Below are 18,795 nucleotides of genomic sequence, written 5' to 3'. Positions count from 1 at the left end.
CTGACCTTGAGCAATCCTCCCGCCTCAGCCTCCCAGAGTGCTAGGATTACAGGCATGAGCCACTGCACCCGGCCTGGCAGTTTCTTATAAACTTACATACACACCTCCTTAGGACTCAGCCATTTAGCTCCCAAAAGAAATGATAACTACGTCTACACACACCAAAAAAAATGAGTATGCAAATGTTAACAGCAGCTTTATTCATAACAGCCAAAACCTGAAAAGAACCCCAATGTCTGTGAAGTTGGGAATGGATGAGCAGATTCTGGTATACCCATCAATGGAATGCGACTCGGTGGCGAGAGAGAGAGGAATGCGCCACATGTGTCAACACGCAACAACACGGGCGAATCTCAGGTGCATTCCGCTGAATAACAGCAGGGCTCGGGGGAGGCTCCATTCAACATGGTTCCATTTATAGGACATCCTGGAAAAGGCAAAACTGGAGTGACACAAAACAGGTCAGTGGTGGCAAGGGACTGGGGGTAGGGAGTGGGGATCAGCTGCAATTTGGGAGTATGATGATTGTGGTGGCCATTACGCAATCGTATACATTTGTCAAAAATCAGCAAACTGTGCGCTTAAATGGATGAACTGTATTGTATGTAAATTAAACCGCATTAAAGATGGAGGAAGGGGAGGGAAGCCCACCCAATGAAGGAAAAACTCTAAGCAGTCAGGCTTCTACTGCCACATTACAGATGAGCAAACTGAGGCTCAGAGGGTGGCATGATGGGGCCAAGGTCAGGGAGGAAGCCCGTGGCGGAAGAGACGTCTGGCTGCTCCGAGGCCTGTGCGCTCACCCTCAGACTCTCGCCCCGCATTTGCTGTGTGACGGCAGGCGCTCTCAGCTGCGCACTCTGTACAGGAGGTGGCGATGAACAAGACCCAGGCTCTCCCAGGCAGCGGGGCAGGCAAGCCCACACCGACATAACGGTGATACTCAGAGGGGCTGTGGGAGCCAAGGGGTGGCGCCTGACCCAACCTGGCCTGGGATGGGCGAAGCCGCTCCCAGTGGGGGCTATTTGACCTGGGCTTTAAAGGATGAATAACAGTTTGCCAACAGGAAAGTAGAAAAGGATATTCCAGTTAAAGATGACAATGTCCCATGTATCTCCCCGGTCACGCTACCTCTTGCTGCCTGGAATTCTGCTACAAGAATGCCATTCCCCAGGGCCAGAGCCTGGCTTGTGGCACTCTGACAGGAGAGGACACACAGAGACCCATGGTGAGGCTGGAGGAGAACAGCAGTGAGGTGGTCTGGGACAGGGAAGGCAGCTGAAGATTCTGAGATTTCGGGGACTTCGGGGACAGCGGGGCACGGGATGGAATCCGCCACATGCAGGGCAGCAGGGCAGGAGCCTTCTTCTGGGTCACCTCATTAATTAATTCCTCGTCCCCAGAGCAGCTCAGAGAGGTCAGGTAAGTCCATCTTCTTCTCCACCCCCCTCCTGGTCCGCACCCCACATAGTGGAGAGAGGGGTCTTCAAAACCGCAGTTAAAGGGGCATGGGGGACCTAGGGGTGTCAGACTGTTTTATATAACTAGGTAGTGGCAGAGGTCACATAACCAGATATGTTTGTTAAAACTTGCAGAACATGACAAAACTTTCAGGGGAATGTATGTTAACCACTACCTTACATTTTTTAAAATGAAAAAAAAAAAATAAAACCCTCAGCTATGATACAGGTACATGGGGTTTCATTGCACTATTGTGTCTATTTACATATATGTTTGAAATCTTCCAAAATTAAAAAAAAAAAACCTAAGATCAGGCCCCCAAACTCTTCCATGGCTCCCTCCCAGCTCGAAGGGGAAGCCAAAGTCCCCTCAGTCTGCCCCCAGGGCCTCTGGCCTTGTCCTCCCCTCCTCTCCCCCCAGCCACAGGGCCTCCCTGTGTTTTTTTTTTTTTTTTTTTTTTTTTTTTTTTTTTGAGACAGAGTCTCACTCTGTTGCCTGGGCTATGGGCTAGAGCGCCGTGGTGTCAGCCTAGCTCACAGCAACCTCAAACTCCTGGGCTCAAGCGATCCTCCTGCCTCAGCCTCCCGAGTAGCTGGGACTACAGGCATGCAGCACCATGCCCGGCTAATTTTTCTATATGTTTTTAGTTGTCTGGTTAATTTCTTTCTATTTTTTAGTAGAGACGGGGTCTCACTCTTGCTCAGGCTGGTCTCGAACTCCTGACCTCGAGCGATCCTCCTGCCTCGGCCTCCCAGAGTGCTGGGATGACGGGCGTGAGCCACCGCGCCGTCCCTCCCTGTGTTCTTTGCACATGCCGCAGAGCCTTTGCTCTGGCTGTCCTCTCTGCCTGGACTGCTCCTCCCCCACCTCTCCTGACCCACCCTTCTCCTCCTTCAGGGTTTCCATAAAAAGACCCACAGCAGCTTCCGTCCAGACCACCCTGTCTGAAGTCTCCTCCAGGAGCACGTCCCTGCCCTCCCAGCTGACTCTCCCTCGGGTGCTCATCTCCATCTTAGGCACCAGGCATTTACTTCCTTCTTTGCTTACGTCTCTCCCTCAAGTAGAACATTAGCTCCTGGAGGGCGGGGAGGTGGCGGTCTGCGTTTTGTTCATAGCTGTGTCTTCTTAGAACAGTACCTGACACATAATGTGTGCTCAATATTTGCTAAGTGAATTAGCAACTGACTGAATAAAGGATCTCCAAATCCATGACCTGGTCTCCACGTGGCTCCAACGGGCCCCATCAACCCCTCCCCAAAGTCTCCTCCACGACCAGCGCTGGGGACCACAGACAGCAAATCCACTCAAATGTTAATTGCTCACTTTATTCTTTTATTTATCCTTGGTCCGGAAAGGATTTCTGCAAGGTTTAAAAACCCCAACAAGCTAAAGACATTTAAAAGCAGAGGATGGCGTGGTATTTCACGCCCGTACATCCCAGCACTTTGGGATGCTGAAGCAGGAGGATGACTTGAGGCCAAGAGCTCAAAACCAGCCTGGGCAACGTAGCAAGACTCTGTCTCTACAGAAAACAATTAGCTGGGCATGGTGGCACTCGCCTGTAGTCCCAGCTACTTAGGAGGCTGAGGCAGGAGGATCACTTGAGCTCAAGAGTTCACGCTTGCAGTGAGCTATGATTGCATCACTACATTCCAGTCTGGGTGACAGAGCAAGACCCTGTCTCAAAAGACAAAACACACACACACACACACACACACACACATAAGCAAGGGAGAAAGAAAGGAAGACCCTGGCTCTTATCTGAGCCTGGCGTGTGCTGGGCGCTGCCAGGGACTTAGAGAGGAAGCTCCCCTGGACCCAGGCTGGCTGGGGGACAGACACTAAATAAATGTGACTGCAGACATGAGGGCTTCCCAGAGGAGGTGATATTTGGGCAATAGCATGTGCAAAGGCCCAGAGGTGGGAAATGGCATGGCCTGTTCATAAAATTTCCAGGAACATGTTCTGGCCTCTGTGCTTTAGAGACAGAGAAGTCACCTGAGATACACGCAAGGTCACGTCTTGCTTGCTCAGGATCACAGCCAGCCGTGACTCAGCTGAGGTCAAGCCTCTCTTTGACCCCAGAATCCCTTTCTGTCTCCTTGTATGTAATGACTCACTCACCAGCCTTGTTTTGTTTACAACTCCTTGATACAAGACACACTTGTTAAATAGAATAATAATCTGGTAGGAGAGGATATTCTCAGTAAATATATCTGACAAAGGACTCATAACCAAACAAAAAGAATTCTAATGGATACAAAGAAAAAAAATTACTGGGCACAAAACCAGCAGGAGTGTTCGCAAAAGTGAATATCCAAGTGGCCAAGGAGCATATAAAAAGAGGCTCAACGTCACCAGTCATCAGGCCAATGCCAATTAAAGCCACAGTGAGACATCACTTCACATTCATCAGAATGGCTAAAATTAAAAAGACTGAACACGAACCATACTCTCAAAATTATAGGCAGGAGTGTAAGATGGTACAACGACTTTGGGAAAAGGTCTGGGCAGTTTCTGACAAAACTAAACATACATGGACTCCAAGATCCAGCAGTCCATCCTCGACAGCTACCCAAGAGGAATGCCACGGCACAGGCACTGCAAGACACATCCAAGAAGGCCAGCAGCAGGCTCATTCACAGTAGTCCCAAACCCAAGACAGCCCAAATGCCCATCAGCAGGTGAATGGATACATAAATTGCCATACACGCACACAATGGAATAAATTACTTAGTGATGGAAAAGATACAAGCAATAGCGTGGAGCAAAAGAAATGACACCAAAAAGTACATACTGTATGACAGCATTTATACGACCTTCTAGAAAAACTCAGTTAGTCAATATGCTACAAGTCAGGGATAGTGGTTGCCCCAAAGGGTGGGCCCTGATGGGAAGAGGGCCCTGAGGTCCTGTATCTCGATTTGCTTGGTGGTCAAATGGGTGTGAACAGCAAGTTTACACCATAATTAACAAGATATTAAAAGTAACCTGTAGTCACGTGATTCAGTGCGCAGCGGGAGCGCAGCTTCAGGTGACCGACAGGGAAGAGTTTGGATAGGAGGCTGAGCTCTGTGGGCGAGGGAGGGGGCACTTCGTTAAGTCCCTTTTCAAAGAAGAACCCTGTGTGTCCTCAGCAAGTCCCTGCCCCTTTCTGGGACTCAGCCTCCCCATCTGTGGAGTGGGTCCAGGGGTCCCCAAAGTCTCTTCCCGCACTTCTGCCTCTCTCTGGGAAAGGTGGCAGTTGCCCCAAACAAGTGTCGGGATAACTCCTCCTCCGCAGCTGCAGTGCACGCAGGAGGCCCCAGTGCCCGCGGGAGGCCCCAGTGCCCGCGGGGAGGGCCCCAGTGCACGCGGGAGGGCCCCAGTGCACGCGGGAGGGCCCCAGTGCACGGGAGGGCCCCAGTGCACGCGGGAGGGCCCCAGTGCACGCGGGAGGCCCCAGTGCCCGCGGGAGGCCCCAGTGCCCGCGGGAGGCCCCAGTGCCCGCGGGGAGGGCCCCAGTGCACGCGGGAGGGCCCCAGTGCCCGCGGGAGGCCCCAGTGCCCGCGGGAGGGCCCCAGTGCCCGCGGGAGGCCCCAGTGCCCGCGGGAGGCCCCAGTGCCCGCGGGAGGCCCCAGTGCACGCGGGAGGCCCCAGTGCCCGCGGGAGGCCCCAGTGCCCGCGGGAGGCCCCAGTGCCCGCGGGAGGGCCCAGTGCACGCGGGAGGGCCCCAGTGCACGCGGGAGGCCCCAGTGCCCGCGGGAGGCCCCAGTGCCCGCGGGAGGCCCCAGTGCCCGCGGGGAGGGCCCCAGTGCACACGGGAGGGCCCCAGTGCACGCGGGAGGGCCCCAGTGCACGCGGGAGGGCCCCAGTGCACGCGGGAGGGCCCAGTGCACGCGGGAGGGCCCCAGTGCACACGGGAGGGCCCCAGTGCACGCGGGAGGGCCCAGTGCACGCGGGAGGGCCCAGTGCGCGGGAGGCCCCAGTGCCCGCGGGAGGCCCCAGTGCCCGCGGGAGGCCCCAGTGCCCGCGGGGAGGGCCCCAGTGCCCGCGGGAGGCCCCAGTGCCCGCGGGAGGCCCCAGTGCCCGCGGGAGGCCCCAGTGCCCGCGGGGAGGGCCCCAGTGCACGGGAGGGCCCCAGTGCACGCGGGAGGGCCCCAGTGCACGGGAGGGCCCAGTGCACGCGGGAGGGCCCCAGTGCACGCGGGAGGCCCCAGTGCACGCGGGAGGGCCCCAGTGCACGGGAGGGCCCCAGTGCACGGGAGGGCCCAGTGCACGCGGGAGGCCCCAGTGCACGCGGGAGGGCCCCAGTGCACGCGGGAGGGCCCCAGTGCACGCGGGAGGGCCCCAGTGCACGCGGGAGGGCCCCAGTGCACGCGGGAGGGCCCCAGTGCACGGGAGGGCCCAGTGCACGCGGGAGGCCCCAGTGCACGCGGGAGGGCCCCAGTGCACGCGGGAGGCCCCAGTGCACGCGGGGAGGGCCCCAGTGCACGCGGGAGGGCCCCAGTGCACGCGGGAGGGCCCCAGTGCACGGGAGGGCCCCAGTGCACGGGAGGGCCCAGTGCACGCGGGAGGGCCCCAGTGCACGCGGGAGGGCCCCAGTGCACACGGGAGCGCGCGCTCCGCAGCACCACCCACCCCCTCGGGGGCCCAGCTGCGTGTGCCCTCACGGGTGTCTTTCAACTGCCCCGGGCCTCTATTTGCTCATCTGTAGATGGAGTCAAGCATACCTATTTCTCAGGGTTGTGGTGAGAATTTTCACAAAGCGCACTGAGCCCCCACTGAGCGCTTCCGGAGCACCAGGGCTCTGCTGCGCACAGGCCGTGCACACAGCCAAGTGCTCAGTAAGTGGCGGCTACCTTGGGGACGATGCGAATTTCCATACGATTCGTTACGTCTTTTTCAGAAGGGTCCGCGTGGAGGCCCCAGAGTTGCATGTGGGACAAACGCAAGAGGCCAGAGCAGCGGCGCGGCGGTTTTGTTCGCGGCTGCGGGTGGGACGCGGCGGCGAGCGGCGGCCCCTTTAAGAGCCGACAGGAATGTATCAAAACAGAAAGGCCGCGCGCCCACTGGCCGCGCGCCGCACGTGACCTCACAGCTGATTTCCGCCCCCCCTTTTTTGTTGCTGCCGCCGCCGCCGCCGAGTGTCAGTTTCGGCGCCGCCGCCCGCGGTCTCTCAGGCCGGGCCCCGCCGCCCCGCGCCGCCCCGCGCGCCCCCGCGCGCCCCGCGCCCGCGTCCGAGCGGCCGCAGCCCGGCGCGGATGGCGCAGTCGGCCGCGGTGCCGCCGGGCGCGCCGGAGCAGGGCTGCCCCATCCGCGTGGAGCACGACCGCCGGCGCCGCCAGTTCACCGTCCGGCTCAACGGTAACGCGGCGCGGCGCGCCCCGCCTTTTGTTTGCGAGCGCGCCGGGCCCGCCGCGCCGCCCCCGGGGGGGAAGCCCGGCCCGCGCGCCCCCGCGCCCCCGGGAGGGTGTCGGGAGCGCGCCGCGGGCGAGGGCGCGGGCGGGGGCGCGGGCGCGGGCGGGGGCGCGGGCACGGGCGGGGGCGGGACCGGCGGAGGCAGGAGCTGGGGCCACCCGGAGCTCGTCTCCGGCCTGTGCCGCCGGGGACCCGCACCTGCTGGCGCGGCCGTTTCCGGTGTCGCGCACCCGCCGAGGGCTTCCGTCTGCGACCCTGGAGCGCCGGTCGCCCGACCCTGGGAACGTTAGATTTTCTGTCCCGGGAGGCTGGGGACCCCCCCCCCGCCCCCGCAGACCTGCGGCGTCAGCGAAGGGGCTTTGCCCCGTGGCGCGGTGGGGTCCCGCGGGCGGGCATCGCCATCGGACCCCAGCTTCTCCGAGGCCGGCCGGCGTCCCTCACCTCTGTGCCTCGTGTCCGCATCCCTGCAGTGGGCTCACCGGCAGCGCGCGCCGCCTCGGCTAGCTGTGCGGGCGAAAGGCTGTAATAAACGGGAGGGATTGGAACGGCTCCCACGGCGCACAGTGAGTGCTGACAAACAGGGACTGATCGTTACTTTTAAAACCGGAAACCAAGCTCAAGTCCTCCTTTCCTGTCAAGAAGTTTTGACTAGCCCACCTCCCTTAAGAGGTCTGAGGGGTAGGAACTAGAATTATGAAATCTAACACCATGAACTCCCTGTCTCCCACCCCTCCCAGTTGGGCCCCCTGTGCGAACGTCCAAACTGGAATGGCCCTTGGAGGCCACCGCGCAGGGAGCTTGACTGGAGCAGAGCGGGAAGGCACCTGCCGGGTCGGACTCGTGAATGGGGCTCTTGCAACCCAGACTGGGCTGCAGCCAGGAGGGGCCCAGGCTGGACATTTCTCAGGCGCAGTTGGGCTATGCTGGACGTTGGGCCAGACCCCACACCTCCAGCCTTGTGGATGTGACTGTCACATCATCCCAGTGACATTGGGAGACAGCAGTCCACGTTGCAGATGAGTAAACGGAGGCTAGGGCCACAGGAAGTGACTACCAGCCTCACCAGAACTCCAGCCTGGGCCAGGCTGGCCCTGCACCGCGTTCTTCCCACCTAGAAGCAGGTCCTGCCGCTGCTGTGACGAGCTGGCCGTGCTGCTTGGGGCCCTGGCCACTCTCGAGGGAGAGGCCTCGTGGCTTTTCACATCCTCTTTTCTGAGGTTCCAGAGTGGTCTCTGGTTCCCTTGGGGACTCAGGAGGCCCATTTGACTCAGAGAGAGAAAGAAAAAGGAAACATTGGGTATTTTTTTTTCTCTTCTGAATGGGTACAGCCAAAGGACAAATCTCCTGGTCAGGGCCAGATGTGCCCAGGGCCAGATGTGCCCAGCCATATTTCTAAACTTGCCCTCGACCTGCAGCCTGGGTGGCTGTCTACAAACCCAGGCCCCGGGGAGCTGGGGTGGGGGAGCCCAGGGGAGAAGAGGGCATCTGGAGGCCCCAGGGGAGGGGGTGCACAGCACAGAGTGGGCCTCTCTGGGCTCCCAGGCCGCGCTGGGTCTGAGTGTGCCTGTGGACCAGGGAGGGCTGGTGTGCGTCTGGGCCCAGGCCCGCCTGAACTGGGATGGGAGAGCCTGTGCGTCTCCTGACCTGTGAGGCAAGCCACGGACAGGGGTGGACACTGAGGCTGAGTGGTCAGGCAGCCCAGGCTCCCGGTACAGGCGTGTGCCCGGGCCGTCCCCATGGCAGAGCTAGGCTGACTGTCTTCCTGCAAGCTCTGTTTCTGAGTGAGGGAAGAAGTTTGAGCAGCTGTGTTTATTAAGCACTTGTATTCTAGAAGCCCCATTACGTGGAGTCACTCTTGTAGCCATGCTAGATAGGGATATGGGAAACTGCTCTTCCCATTTACAAATGAGGAGACTGAGGCACCAGGAAGTGAAATGATTCACCCAAGGTCTGTACTGCAGAGGCGGAAGAGCTGGGGTTTGTTCCCCAATACTTAATTGAGCACTTACTATGTGCCAAGCACTCTTTCCGGTGCCAGGGTCTAGTGGGGCTGGCAGTCTAGAGGGGGGATGGATGAGAAATAGGAAAGGCTGTAAAGGGCTGTGGCCAGAGTTGAGGCAGGGCGGACGTGGGGGGTGTCAGGCCGGGCTGCCCCTTAGAATCAGGTGTCCAGGGAGGCCCCTCCCCAGGAGGTGATGTTTAAGCGAAGACGTGAGGGAGGCAAGAAACAACTACAGCAGGGGAGAGTGTGCCAAGTGGAGGGAACAGCAAGAGCACAAGCCCTGCAGCGCTTGGTGTGTGTAGGACGAGGTCATCTGGGCTCTGCGTGAGGGGTCCTGCACAGAGGGCAGATGGGATGGCCAGGCTCCCTCTGGCTGCTCTGAGGGGTGCAGACTGTGTGGCCAGGACAGAGCGGGCAGGCGGCTGCTGTTCTAGTCCAGGCAGTGCACGCAGGTGCGGGGAGAAGCATCCAGGTCCAGGACAGACGTGGAAGGAAGTATGGATAGGACTTGGGGCGTGGGTGTGAAAAAGGCTTATCAGACCCCAAATCCGGGTTCTGAAACTTGAGCTTGTCTCTATTTTATAGGTGGGGAAACCAAGGCACACAGCCAGTAGGCAGCTAAGCCAGAATGGAGCCCCCAGCATCCATCTGACGGTGGGCACCCGAGGGTTGGGGGAGGCTGGAGGAGACCCTGGTATCCTGAGCAGCCCCTTCCTTGGCCTTCCCTCCCCAGTCCCCTCAGCCAGAGCCAGCTTGTTGCAAGGGGAAGGGTCACTCAGGAGTCCCAGATTCCTGGAACTTTCCGCGTTGTCCCAGCCCCCATTCTGCAGACAGGAAGATGGAGGCCCCGAGAGGCAGTAGCTGCCTCTGGCCTCCACAGCACCCCTGGAGGCAGCAGGGCTGGTGCAGCCCCACCAGGAGGCCTCTGCTATGTCCTGCTGGGCCAGCTCAGGGTCCTGTGCAGAGGGAAAGCGACCTATTGTTGAGTTTGTCCAGGCTCCAGCCCCTCTGCCTAACCCACCTCTGAGCCAACATGTGGCCCTTCCCCAAACCAGGCTCTGCTTGGGGAGTCGCCCGGACAAGCCGGCCAGGGACGTGGGCGCCTGCCCTGTTGCTCTGCTCCCACTCGTGCAGCGCCTCCCAGGGCCTGGGTTCTGGCTTCACCACTGCCTCAGTCTCCTCATCTGTTCAGTGGGCCTCCTCTTGGGTCCACGCGGGCAGAGCAGAGGAGGTGGAGGTTGACACTTGTTGCAAAGACTCCTTGTCTCCCAAAACCCTTGTTCCCCTTCCCCACCTGCAGGCTTTTTGCCTTTCTCCCCCTGACGACTTGCAGGGGCCCTTTCCTCCACCTTTGGGGAGGGTGGAATGACCCAGGGGAGGGGCCCCCATTAGCAAAGTAGCTTTAACTTTTATTGAAACTAGTCACAGTCCAGGATCTCGATGTGATTCTCAGACCTGGGAGAAAGGGGTAGCGATTGTCCCAGGACAGGCAAAGTTTCTGGGGCATAGAGGTGTTGGGTCTGGCCTGAGATCACCTGGCAGAGGTGAGACTCGAACCCAGGGCCCTGCCAGGCCCCAAGGTTGTGACCGTGCGTCTCTAAGCTGAGACAGTAGCACCCATGGGCCCAGCTGCGCAGATGCTGGTGTGGTGGCCGCAGTGTCCAGAGGTGAGAGAGTGGCAGATGGCGCTGCCCTGGTGTCTGGCTGTCCCATCATGGGGGCAACAGGTGGTCAGGGGAGCCTCCAGGGAGGTGCATTTGGCTCTCCTGGAGTGATAAGGGACCCCCGGGAGGCTCTGAGTGGAGAGGCAGCCACAGAGGCAGCTCCGTGACCGCTGCAGGGTGGGCAGTGTGAGCAGTGAGTTGTGCCCAGGGAGTGGACTGCCAGGTGCAGAGCAGGGCAGGCACTGCCCCCAGGTGGGGCCTCCCGGGCAGGAGCCACAGCTGTCCCATCCTGCCGCCCCCTGGGGCCCGGCTCTGGGAGGGCCAGCGTGCTGGCGGCCCCACCTCCGGCGTACGTCTGGCAGGGGAGGACAGCAGTTGTTAGTTGAACAGATAGTTCTTAGGTGTCTACCCTGGGCTTGGGGCCAGGGTTACAGTGGTGACAGTCCTTGTGACCTCCGGTGGCCACGGGTACGGGAGGCAGAGAATTTCTGAGGCTCAGGTCCACCCACAGCCCCAGCGGCCACCCCAGGAACGTGGGTCGAGGGACGAGTGGAGGAATGAGAAGGGGACGCTGGCACGCTTTCCGCCGCCCCCAGCTCTGCAGAGACTGCCACGGCAAAAGCTGGGTCTTCTCCGAGGCCCTGCTGGTCTGGCTCTGGGACCCCCAGCTTGGCTTCCTCTCCCCTCGACCCCTTCAGGCCCAGCTTCTCTGGCCACCTTGCAGTTCCTCGGACGTCCTACCCCAGGGCCTTCGCTTGTGCCATCCTCGCCGCCACCCGGGCTGGTCACGCCCAGATCTCCCACCGCGCCCCAGCCCTTCCCTGCTGCGTGGTCTCCTTAGCCCACATCAGCTTGTCACCTGCAAGCCCGGCATTAGTTATAATGATCCCGCTTCTGGCCTGTCTCCCCCACCGAACTAGACTCTCCGCGGGGAGGGCCTTGGCAGTTTTGCTCACTGCCGCCTGCCCTGCCCGCCTGCGGTAGACCCTCGCGGGCTGGGGCAATTAAATGGCCAGGCCAGGCGGACAGCTTCCTCAGTGACCGGGTCCATCTCAAAATAGCCTCCTGATCGCTCTTGCCCGTCCTGGGTGAGCTGAACTGACCCAGCAGGTGTGGAGCCAAGCACCGAGTCCTTGCTGTGAGCTGGGGCGGGCAGCAGCACAGGCCACAGTGCCAGGGCCCTGGGTGCCTAGAGAGGAAGTGGGGTGGGGGGCCACCCCCAGCTGGGCCTAGCAGAAAAGGGGGGAGGGCATTCCGGGCAGAAGGAACGGCCTAGGCGAAGGCCAGGGGCAGGAAGTAGAGGTGGGGCAGAGAACAGACTCGGCTCAGGGGCTGGACACCTGCGTGCCAGCCCCCTGCGGACCTCGGCGTGACCTGGATCCCTGGGCTGCAGTTCCTTGTCTGGAATCTCTCCTGGAGCTTCGCAGGGACTCACCAGAGACCCTGAGGACCGGAAAGCTTCCTAGTTGGGTTTGGACCCAGTTCTGGTATCCGTTTTGCTCGGTGACCTTGGAAGGGTCGTTTGGTCCCTTGGCCTGTCGGCCTTCCCCTTGCAGTGCCCAGCACAGGCTGGGAGCCCAAGCAATATTTAGGAGCAAGTTCTCTCATGCTTTAAAGTTAAAACGTATGTTAAACATATGATGTACTTTAAACAGTAAAGAGCCGCTTGGCGTGGAGGTGTTTTCCTTTATGGCCAGTGAAGGGGCCTTTGTGCTGGCTGTGGCCTGCCCGTCCTTCCTGCGCTTCCCAAACCTGCTTCCTGCTCCTCGCTCCCCCTCCAGCCAGGGGCTCCCGCTCTCCCTCCTGACCCCTCCACCTGCCACCCGTGAACTAAGCAGCCCTGGAGTTGTCCTCTTCTTTCTCTCATTGACCACACCCAAACCACCAGCAAGTCCCGCTGGCTGCGCCTTCAGAACCCCTCGGGGCGGGACCCTCCTCGTGCCCCACCACCCCAGCCTGCACCCCATCTTCACTCGCTGGGCCCCCCATGCAGCCGGAGGGACCCTGTGCCGTCACGAGTCACATCCCATCCCTTTGCGGAGGACCCTCCCGCAGTGCCCAGCTCGTGGTGGCTTCGGGGGCTCTGTGGGACCTGCTCCCTGCGCGTCCCTGCCCGCATCTCCTCCACCCCTCGCCCACTCCACCCCAGCCCCCGCCCTCCTCGCTGCCCACATACAGGCCCGCTGCCGCCTCAGAGCCTTTGTCCTCGCTGTTCCCTAGAACACTGTTCCCCACACTTCACGTGACTGACCCCCTCCTCCATCCTGCCGCTGTCCCCAGCCAGCATTCCCCGCGGCCCTTCCCCTTCCCCTGACTTGCTGCACTTTCACCTCCTTTCCCTGTGTCTTGTCTGCCTCCCTTCTGGTCAGTTTCACGAGGCCAGGACGTCTTCTGGTTTGCTCGCTGCCCTGTCCCCAGACCTGGAGCCGTGCTGGGGCTCAGTGAACGTTTGTTGGAAGGATGGGGGTGGGTGGGTGGACAGATGGATACGTGAGCAGGTACAGAGACAGATGGAGCATTAAAAACTGTGGTTGGAAGAATTATTTGTCCTACAGGAGTTTGGGTGGGCCGGGGAGCCCCTGTCCATGCAGACCGGTGTGTGCCTGCCTCCTGTGCCCGGCGTCGGTTTCTCAGGGACTCTGTTTGCACGGTCCTCTGACCTTCCACACCGTGCCCGAGTTAACAGAAGGTCCTGACGCTCACCCTGTAGCGCCCTCGCTGGTCTCCTGGTGCTTCTCTGTGGTTGTGGATTTGCCGGGCCCTGGTCTCGTCCAGTCCTGGGTCCTGGGACTCCTAGACCCTGGGAAGGGCTCAGGTGAGCGCAGAGAGCAGGGTACAGAGGGGCGGTGGGCCCTGGGCTGCCGAGGCTGATGCCATAGCACAGGTTTGCATGGGGCTTCTTGTTCTAGGCACTGCTTTGAGTGTCTCATTTAATCCTCCACACACCCCTATGAGGAGCAGTTTGTCCTGTTATGTCCTGTTATGTCCCCACTTTACAGATGAGGAAACTGAGGCACAGAGAGGTTATTCAGGATTCAACTCCAACAGTTGAACAGTTCCACATGCCTGTCCCTCCTCCCCAAACTGTGCGCCTGGGTCCATGGGCTCCTGGAGGACTGTGTACCTGGGCTGGCCAAGCGCCCCCAGGCCCCTGGAGTCTCATGGGCTCACCTGTCTCCATAACCCCCCAGGATGTCACGACCGGGCTGTCCTGCTCTATGAGTACGTGGGCAAGCGGATCGTGGACCTGCAGCACACTGAGGTCCCTGACGCCTACCGCGGGCGCGGCATCGCCAAGCACCTTGCCAAGGTAGGGTGGCGGTGGGTGGGGGACGTGGGGGCCACCACCTCCCATCTGAGCAGACAGTAGCCCCAGTGGCTGACTCTGGCCTGCTTCTTGGCTTCGGCTCCTCTCGGGGCTGGTGGCAGCTTTTCTGGGCCCTTTTGGGCTCAGGCTCCTGTTCTGCAGGGCCCTGGTGTGGCTAAGCCACCAGGGTCCCCACACACCTCCTGTGAGTCAGTGCCTGATTCTGTCCCAGGGCCCCAGTGCTTGACATGTAATAGGTGCTCAGCAAATGGCACAAATGGGAACGTTCGGTGTCTTGGTTTGTGCCCTGTTCCCAGCCCTCAACCCCCCATCCCCAAAGCATCTCTAACCCAGGCTGCCTGCAGGGCAGGTTTGGGCTTCAAGAGGGATCACAGCTGCAGCAAAGAAGCCTTCAGCGCCCCGGGCCTGCTCCTGGGGCTCAGCTGGGCCCCCTGCTGGCTTCGCCGCCCACCCTCCTCTCCACAGGGGCGCGGGGGCTGTACCTGCCTGGGCAGAAGGGACGTGTCTTGTCATTTTGTATAGGACCAGCCTGTGAGCTGGTCTGGGGGGGTTCCCTGGGTTCCCAAGGGGTCACTGACCTGGGCAAGGTGGGAGGGGGATGTGGAGCCCGGGGGCTGCGGGGGGAGCCGATGGGGCCACCTCCTTGGGCTGGGCGGCCACGGGCGCTGTGCAGGCTTCAGGCCCTGACCACCGCTCTGCTCTGTGCCCTGGCTCCCAGGCCGCCCTGGACTTCGTGGTGGAGGAGGACCTGAAGGCCCACCTCACGTGCTGGTACATCCAGAAGTACGTCAAGGAGAACCCGCTGCCACAGTACCTGGAGCGGCTGCAGCCGTAACGCTGCCGACGGGCGCGAGCACTCCCTGCCGGGCCCCCTGGGAACAGACTCAGTGATTTTTATAAGGATGCTCATCTGGCCGGGGCCAGACCCCTGGAGGCAGCTGGCTGAGGATGGGCGGCAGCCCGGTGACGGGGAGGCCAGGCGGTCGCGGCAGCTCCCACTCTCCCAGAGACCAGTGGCGTCGCAGAGGCCTTCTGTGGGCAGGATGGGGGGCCCAGGCCAGCCTGGGTCCTGCCTGCTGTTCCCTGCCCAGCAATCAGCAAGGAGGGCTGATGTGGGACCCCTGCCACCACCTCTCTTGGGCCTGTGTCCTTTCTGCAAGTGAAGACAGTGTTCCCCAGAGCCAAGAGGAGCAATAAGAAACCTCGTGTGCCAACGTCTGAGGGTGGCAGTGCCAAGCCTTGCCTGCCACCGGTGCTTCCGTCCTCCGCCTCAGACTTCTGTGCCTGGCGCGGGAGCCACCGCAAGGGGCGGCCCCCGCACAGGAACGCACATGAACATATGCACACGGATACGGCCTGGGGGCAGGCTGGGCTGGGCACGGTGGCGGTTTTCCTCTCCTTGGTACCCTCATCTTTTGTTGGCCTCTTGTGCGTCGCTCTGCAGGAAACCGAGGCCATCCCCATGGGCTGGCCCCGCTGTGCCCCCTCTGCCAGGTGCAGCTCTGAGACCACCCGCGGAGCTGAGAGGACCCCTTGGAGCTGGGGTTGGAGGGAGGTGGGCTGTCCTCCCAGAGCTGCCCTCGCCACCCAGGAGCAAGGGACGTTTCAGCCGGAGGGGTTTCCTTTGCTGCCACTAGATACCAGAGTGTCCTCTCTGTGCTCTGCTGCCTGGCGGGTCCCAGGGCTTTTGCCCAGGCCAGTCTTCCTGGCCACAGCCTGGGCGATGCCCCAGGATGCTTCGCGTCCCTGGGACCAGCCTGTCTGGGGCCCTGCAGCTGCCCCTGAGGGTGAGTTTGGGCTCAGGGTCGTGACCTCTTGTGCCCCACTGCCCACAAGGGTCGGATTTGTTCCTCTCCTCGCGGCACGGGAGGGCGACCTAGGAGTTGGGCCCTTTGAAGCTGAGACATTAACACCAAATCCCTTGGGGATGGCGTGTCCCCTCCAGGCCTCTGGGGGTGTCTGAGGATGGGCTCTGGGGGTACAGGAAGAGGCTGACCGGCCCCCACCCTGTTTTCCTCCTCCAGTGCAGGGGCTCAGGGAGGGGTGGGTGCTGGGGGCAGTGGGGGCTGTGGTGACCCCGCCCTTCACCTGACTCTGCGGGGCAGGCGCCGGCGTGGCCTGTGCTTGCATTTTCCACTCACCTCCACGCTGCCCCCCGTCTCGGCACCAAGACCCCCCTCTCTTTCCTCGGCCACACCAGCTCAGGGCCGTCCCAGACACTGTGCACAGGGCCTTCCCAGCCTGCCGTGGGCGCCCCAGAACCCCTGTGTGAGTCGCAGCCATGGACCAGCAGCGGTGACAGCCTGGGCACCCCCCACATCCCAGCCCCTCAGCTCATGCCAGGTGCTCCTGCTCTGACCTCCCGGGATTCCTGGGAGCTGAGACCATCCTCCTCAGCTGTCTGCAAAGGCTTGGCGTGGACAGAGGGGCAGGGGCCTCCCCAAGTTCAAGCACATGCTCTGTCATGACGCCCAGTGGCTCAGGGGGCTGGGGCTATGTCCCTCTGTGGCCTGCAGGGCGAGGCGGCCCAGTGCCTTCCCAGCCTCCCCACAGGAGGCCCCAGAGGGCTAGCATGGGCCTTGAGGAGCAGAAAGAGCCAGGCGGCGCCAGGAGGGAGGGAGCCTGTCCCCGCTGCGTCCCTGCCTGAACCTAAGACTCTGAGCGCTGTGCTCTGACAGACGACTTGCCCACCAGCCGGCTCATGAACACTTAGTACTTGAACCAGGAGACGCGGGGTTCGGAGGCCTGTGCAGGCCCAGGGTCCAGCCTGGGACTTTCTCAATAGGCTTGGCCTGAGCTCTGCAGGTGTGACCTGGGCCGCCTTGAAGTACCGCTGGCCCCACTCCGGGGGGCTCAGCAGGGCTGCGCGGCCCATGGTCCCCAGCAGAGCCTCAGCAATAACCACCTCTCCCCAGGCCGGGGGGCTCTGGACCCCCGACAGACACCCTGCCCTGGAGCTCCCGGCTCAGTCCTCGGCCTACACAGCCTGCCCTCTGGTGCTACCCCGTTTGCCTGGCGGCCCGGCCTCACCCCTGCCCCGTCCTGAAGCTCCGGGAGCCCCTGGGCGGGAGGCTGGTTGCTCAGGGCTAGTTCTTGCGCCTCTGCGAGGAGAGCCCCGCAGGACAAGGCAGAGGGACACTTGCTGGCCGGGGGTGGGGGTGCGGCTCCTCCCAGCAGGTCTGCCTGTGGGTTTCTCTTTCTTGCCCGGTCAAAATCGGTGGAAACTCATGTGCCTTTCCTACTCAGGACCTGTTACAGGCGGTGTCTGGGCCAAGGCTGGTCTCTAGACCGCCCTTTGTTACTTTGCAAACTTCTGAACGGACTGCACGACATACATGTCAATAAAAGTTGTGGCCTAGTGCAGCGGCCCCTTCTCCCAGAAGGGACATGCAGGCTGCCTGGCTTTCTCCCCACAGCACTCTGATTGTCAGCCCCTCATTTGACTGGCGAGCGGGCTGGAGAGCCCCTGGTGTCCCCAGCCCCACCTGTCTGTGAGGAGGGCGGGGCTCTGAGCAGCACCAGGGCTTGGCTGAGGTCTCCCCACAGGACAGTGGTGGCGGCGGCAGGATCCCTGCCCCAGTCTGGGTGACTTTGCTGTCCTGGCTGTTCCTCCCGGGCTGGCCTGGGCGGGCCCCACACCACAGTTCCTGCCTCCCCCTGGGGTCAAGGCCCCCCTGGGCCTCAGCCTGGCTCTGGGCCGCCTCCCTCTCCCATGGAGCAGCTTTGTGGGCTTCCCAGGAACAGGCTGTGACAACAGGCCGGCACTGCTGTACAGCTCTGGTGTACCCTAAGAAGTCCCTCCGTTTGGGCTACCTGGTCCAGCGCAGGGAGGCAGGGCCCGGCCTCTTGTTCACACGGGCACATCAGGGGAAGCAGCGGCTACTGTCCCCAGAACAGGAGGGCCCGAGAGTCCCGAGCCGGGCCAGGCCTCGTCCCGTCCTGCACTGGCTGCCCAGGGAGGAGCCGGCTCCCGCAGGGAGCTTTCCCTCCTACCTCCCACTCGGGGTTCCACACCGCAACTGCCAACGCTTCGCACCCCTGCGCCGGTTCCCAGCGGTGCCCAGCGGTGCCTGTTTGACAGATAGGAGAGTGAGACCCAGGCTCGGAGGGGGGCAGTCAAGCCCACATAGCCAGAGGGGACCAGGGCTCAAACCCAGTTCCTGTCCCCTCTAGATGACAGTGTCGAGCCTGTGTCGTGAGGTCTTACGTCTACTTTAGGTAACAGATGGCCTCAGAAGGCAATAAACAGATAAAACTCCCAACAACTTCTCTGCTCCTTTGGAGAGCTGAGGTGGGCTCTGCCTGCAGGCAGCGGGGGCACGGGCCTGCGGGGAGGCGGGGCTGAGGCTGGGGGTGTGAGCAGGAGCCTGGGGGCCCTGGCCGCGTGCTCACACTGTTCTTCCCAGTTCCGGGTTCTCAGGTGTGTGCAAGTGCACCTGAGCATCCCTCTGCTATTCTCAGGGTCCCCTCCTAGGTTGATGTCCTAAGTGTCACTAAGAGACCCGGCAAGGCTGTGAATTCGACTCGGGCTGTGATCTGCAACCTGCAGGGGCACGTTTGGGGCTGGGTTTGCAGTTGTGACAGTCACGGCTACAAGATATTAAAGAGATTCTTTTCTGGTTACAAAGATGCTGTCTGGTTTTCTATCCATGCCCTGAGTTGAATTTGTCACTTTCTGCTGATTCTCCAGCGTGGTCAGAAGCCACCAGCCCACTCCAGACTGAGTCTTTCTAGGTGTCACCCCCGGGACGTGACCCAGGGCAGCAGCCGTCCAGTCTCTCAAGCTTCGCCTTCAAAAGACACGTCACTCAGGCAATTAAAATAAATGGTATCGTAAGTACTAGTTTTGCCACTTTCCCCTGACAATGAGGTCGTTACCGTGTTCCAGTCCAGGGGGGCAGATGCCCAGTCCCAAGTTCCCAGCTTTGAGGGACTGTTTC

At 61.3% G+C, this 18,795-nt stretch overlaps 1 protein-coding gene across 1 annotated transcript; it reads left to right on the top strand.

The window, feature by feature from the left end:
- Positions 1-6,677: 6,677 nt before the first annotated feature.
- NATD1 (N-acetyltransferase domain containing 1) lies at positions 6,678-16,096 on the top strand. The gene is made up of 3 exons (XM_069481854.1): positions 6,678-6,807; positions 13,719-13,837; positions 14,574-16,096. The coding sequence occupies exons 1-3, from the start codon at positions 6,705-6,707 to the stop codon at positions 14,688-14,690; spliced, it is 339 nt and encodes a 112-aa protein (XP_069337955.1). The 5' UTR covers positions 6,678-6,704; the 3' UTR covers positions 14,691-16,096.
- Positions 16,097-18,795: the final 2,699 nt, after the last annotated feature.

This window comes from Eulemur rufifrons, chromosome 9 (assembly GCF_041146395.1).
Source record: "Eulemur rufifrons isolate Redbay chromosome 9, OSU_ERuf_1, whole genome shotgun sequence".
Taxonomy (NCBI): Eukaryota; Metazoa; Chordata; class Mammalia; order Primates; family Lemuridae; genus Eulemur; species Eulemur rufifrons.
This window is presented reverse-complemented; position numbering and strand designations above follow the sequence as displayed.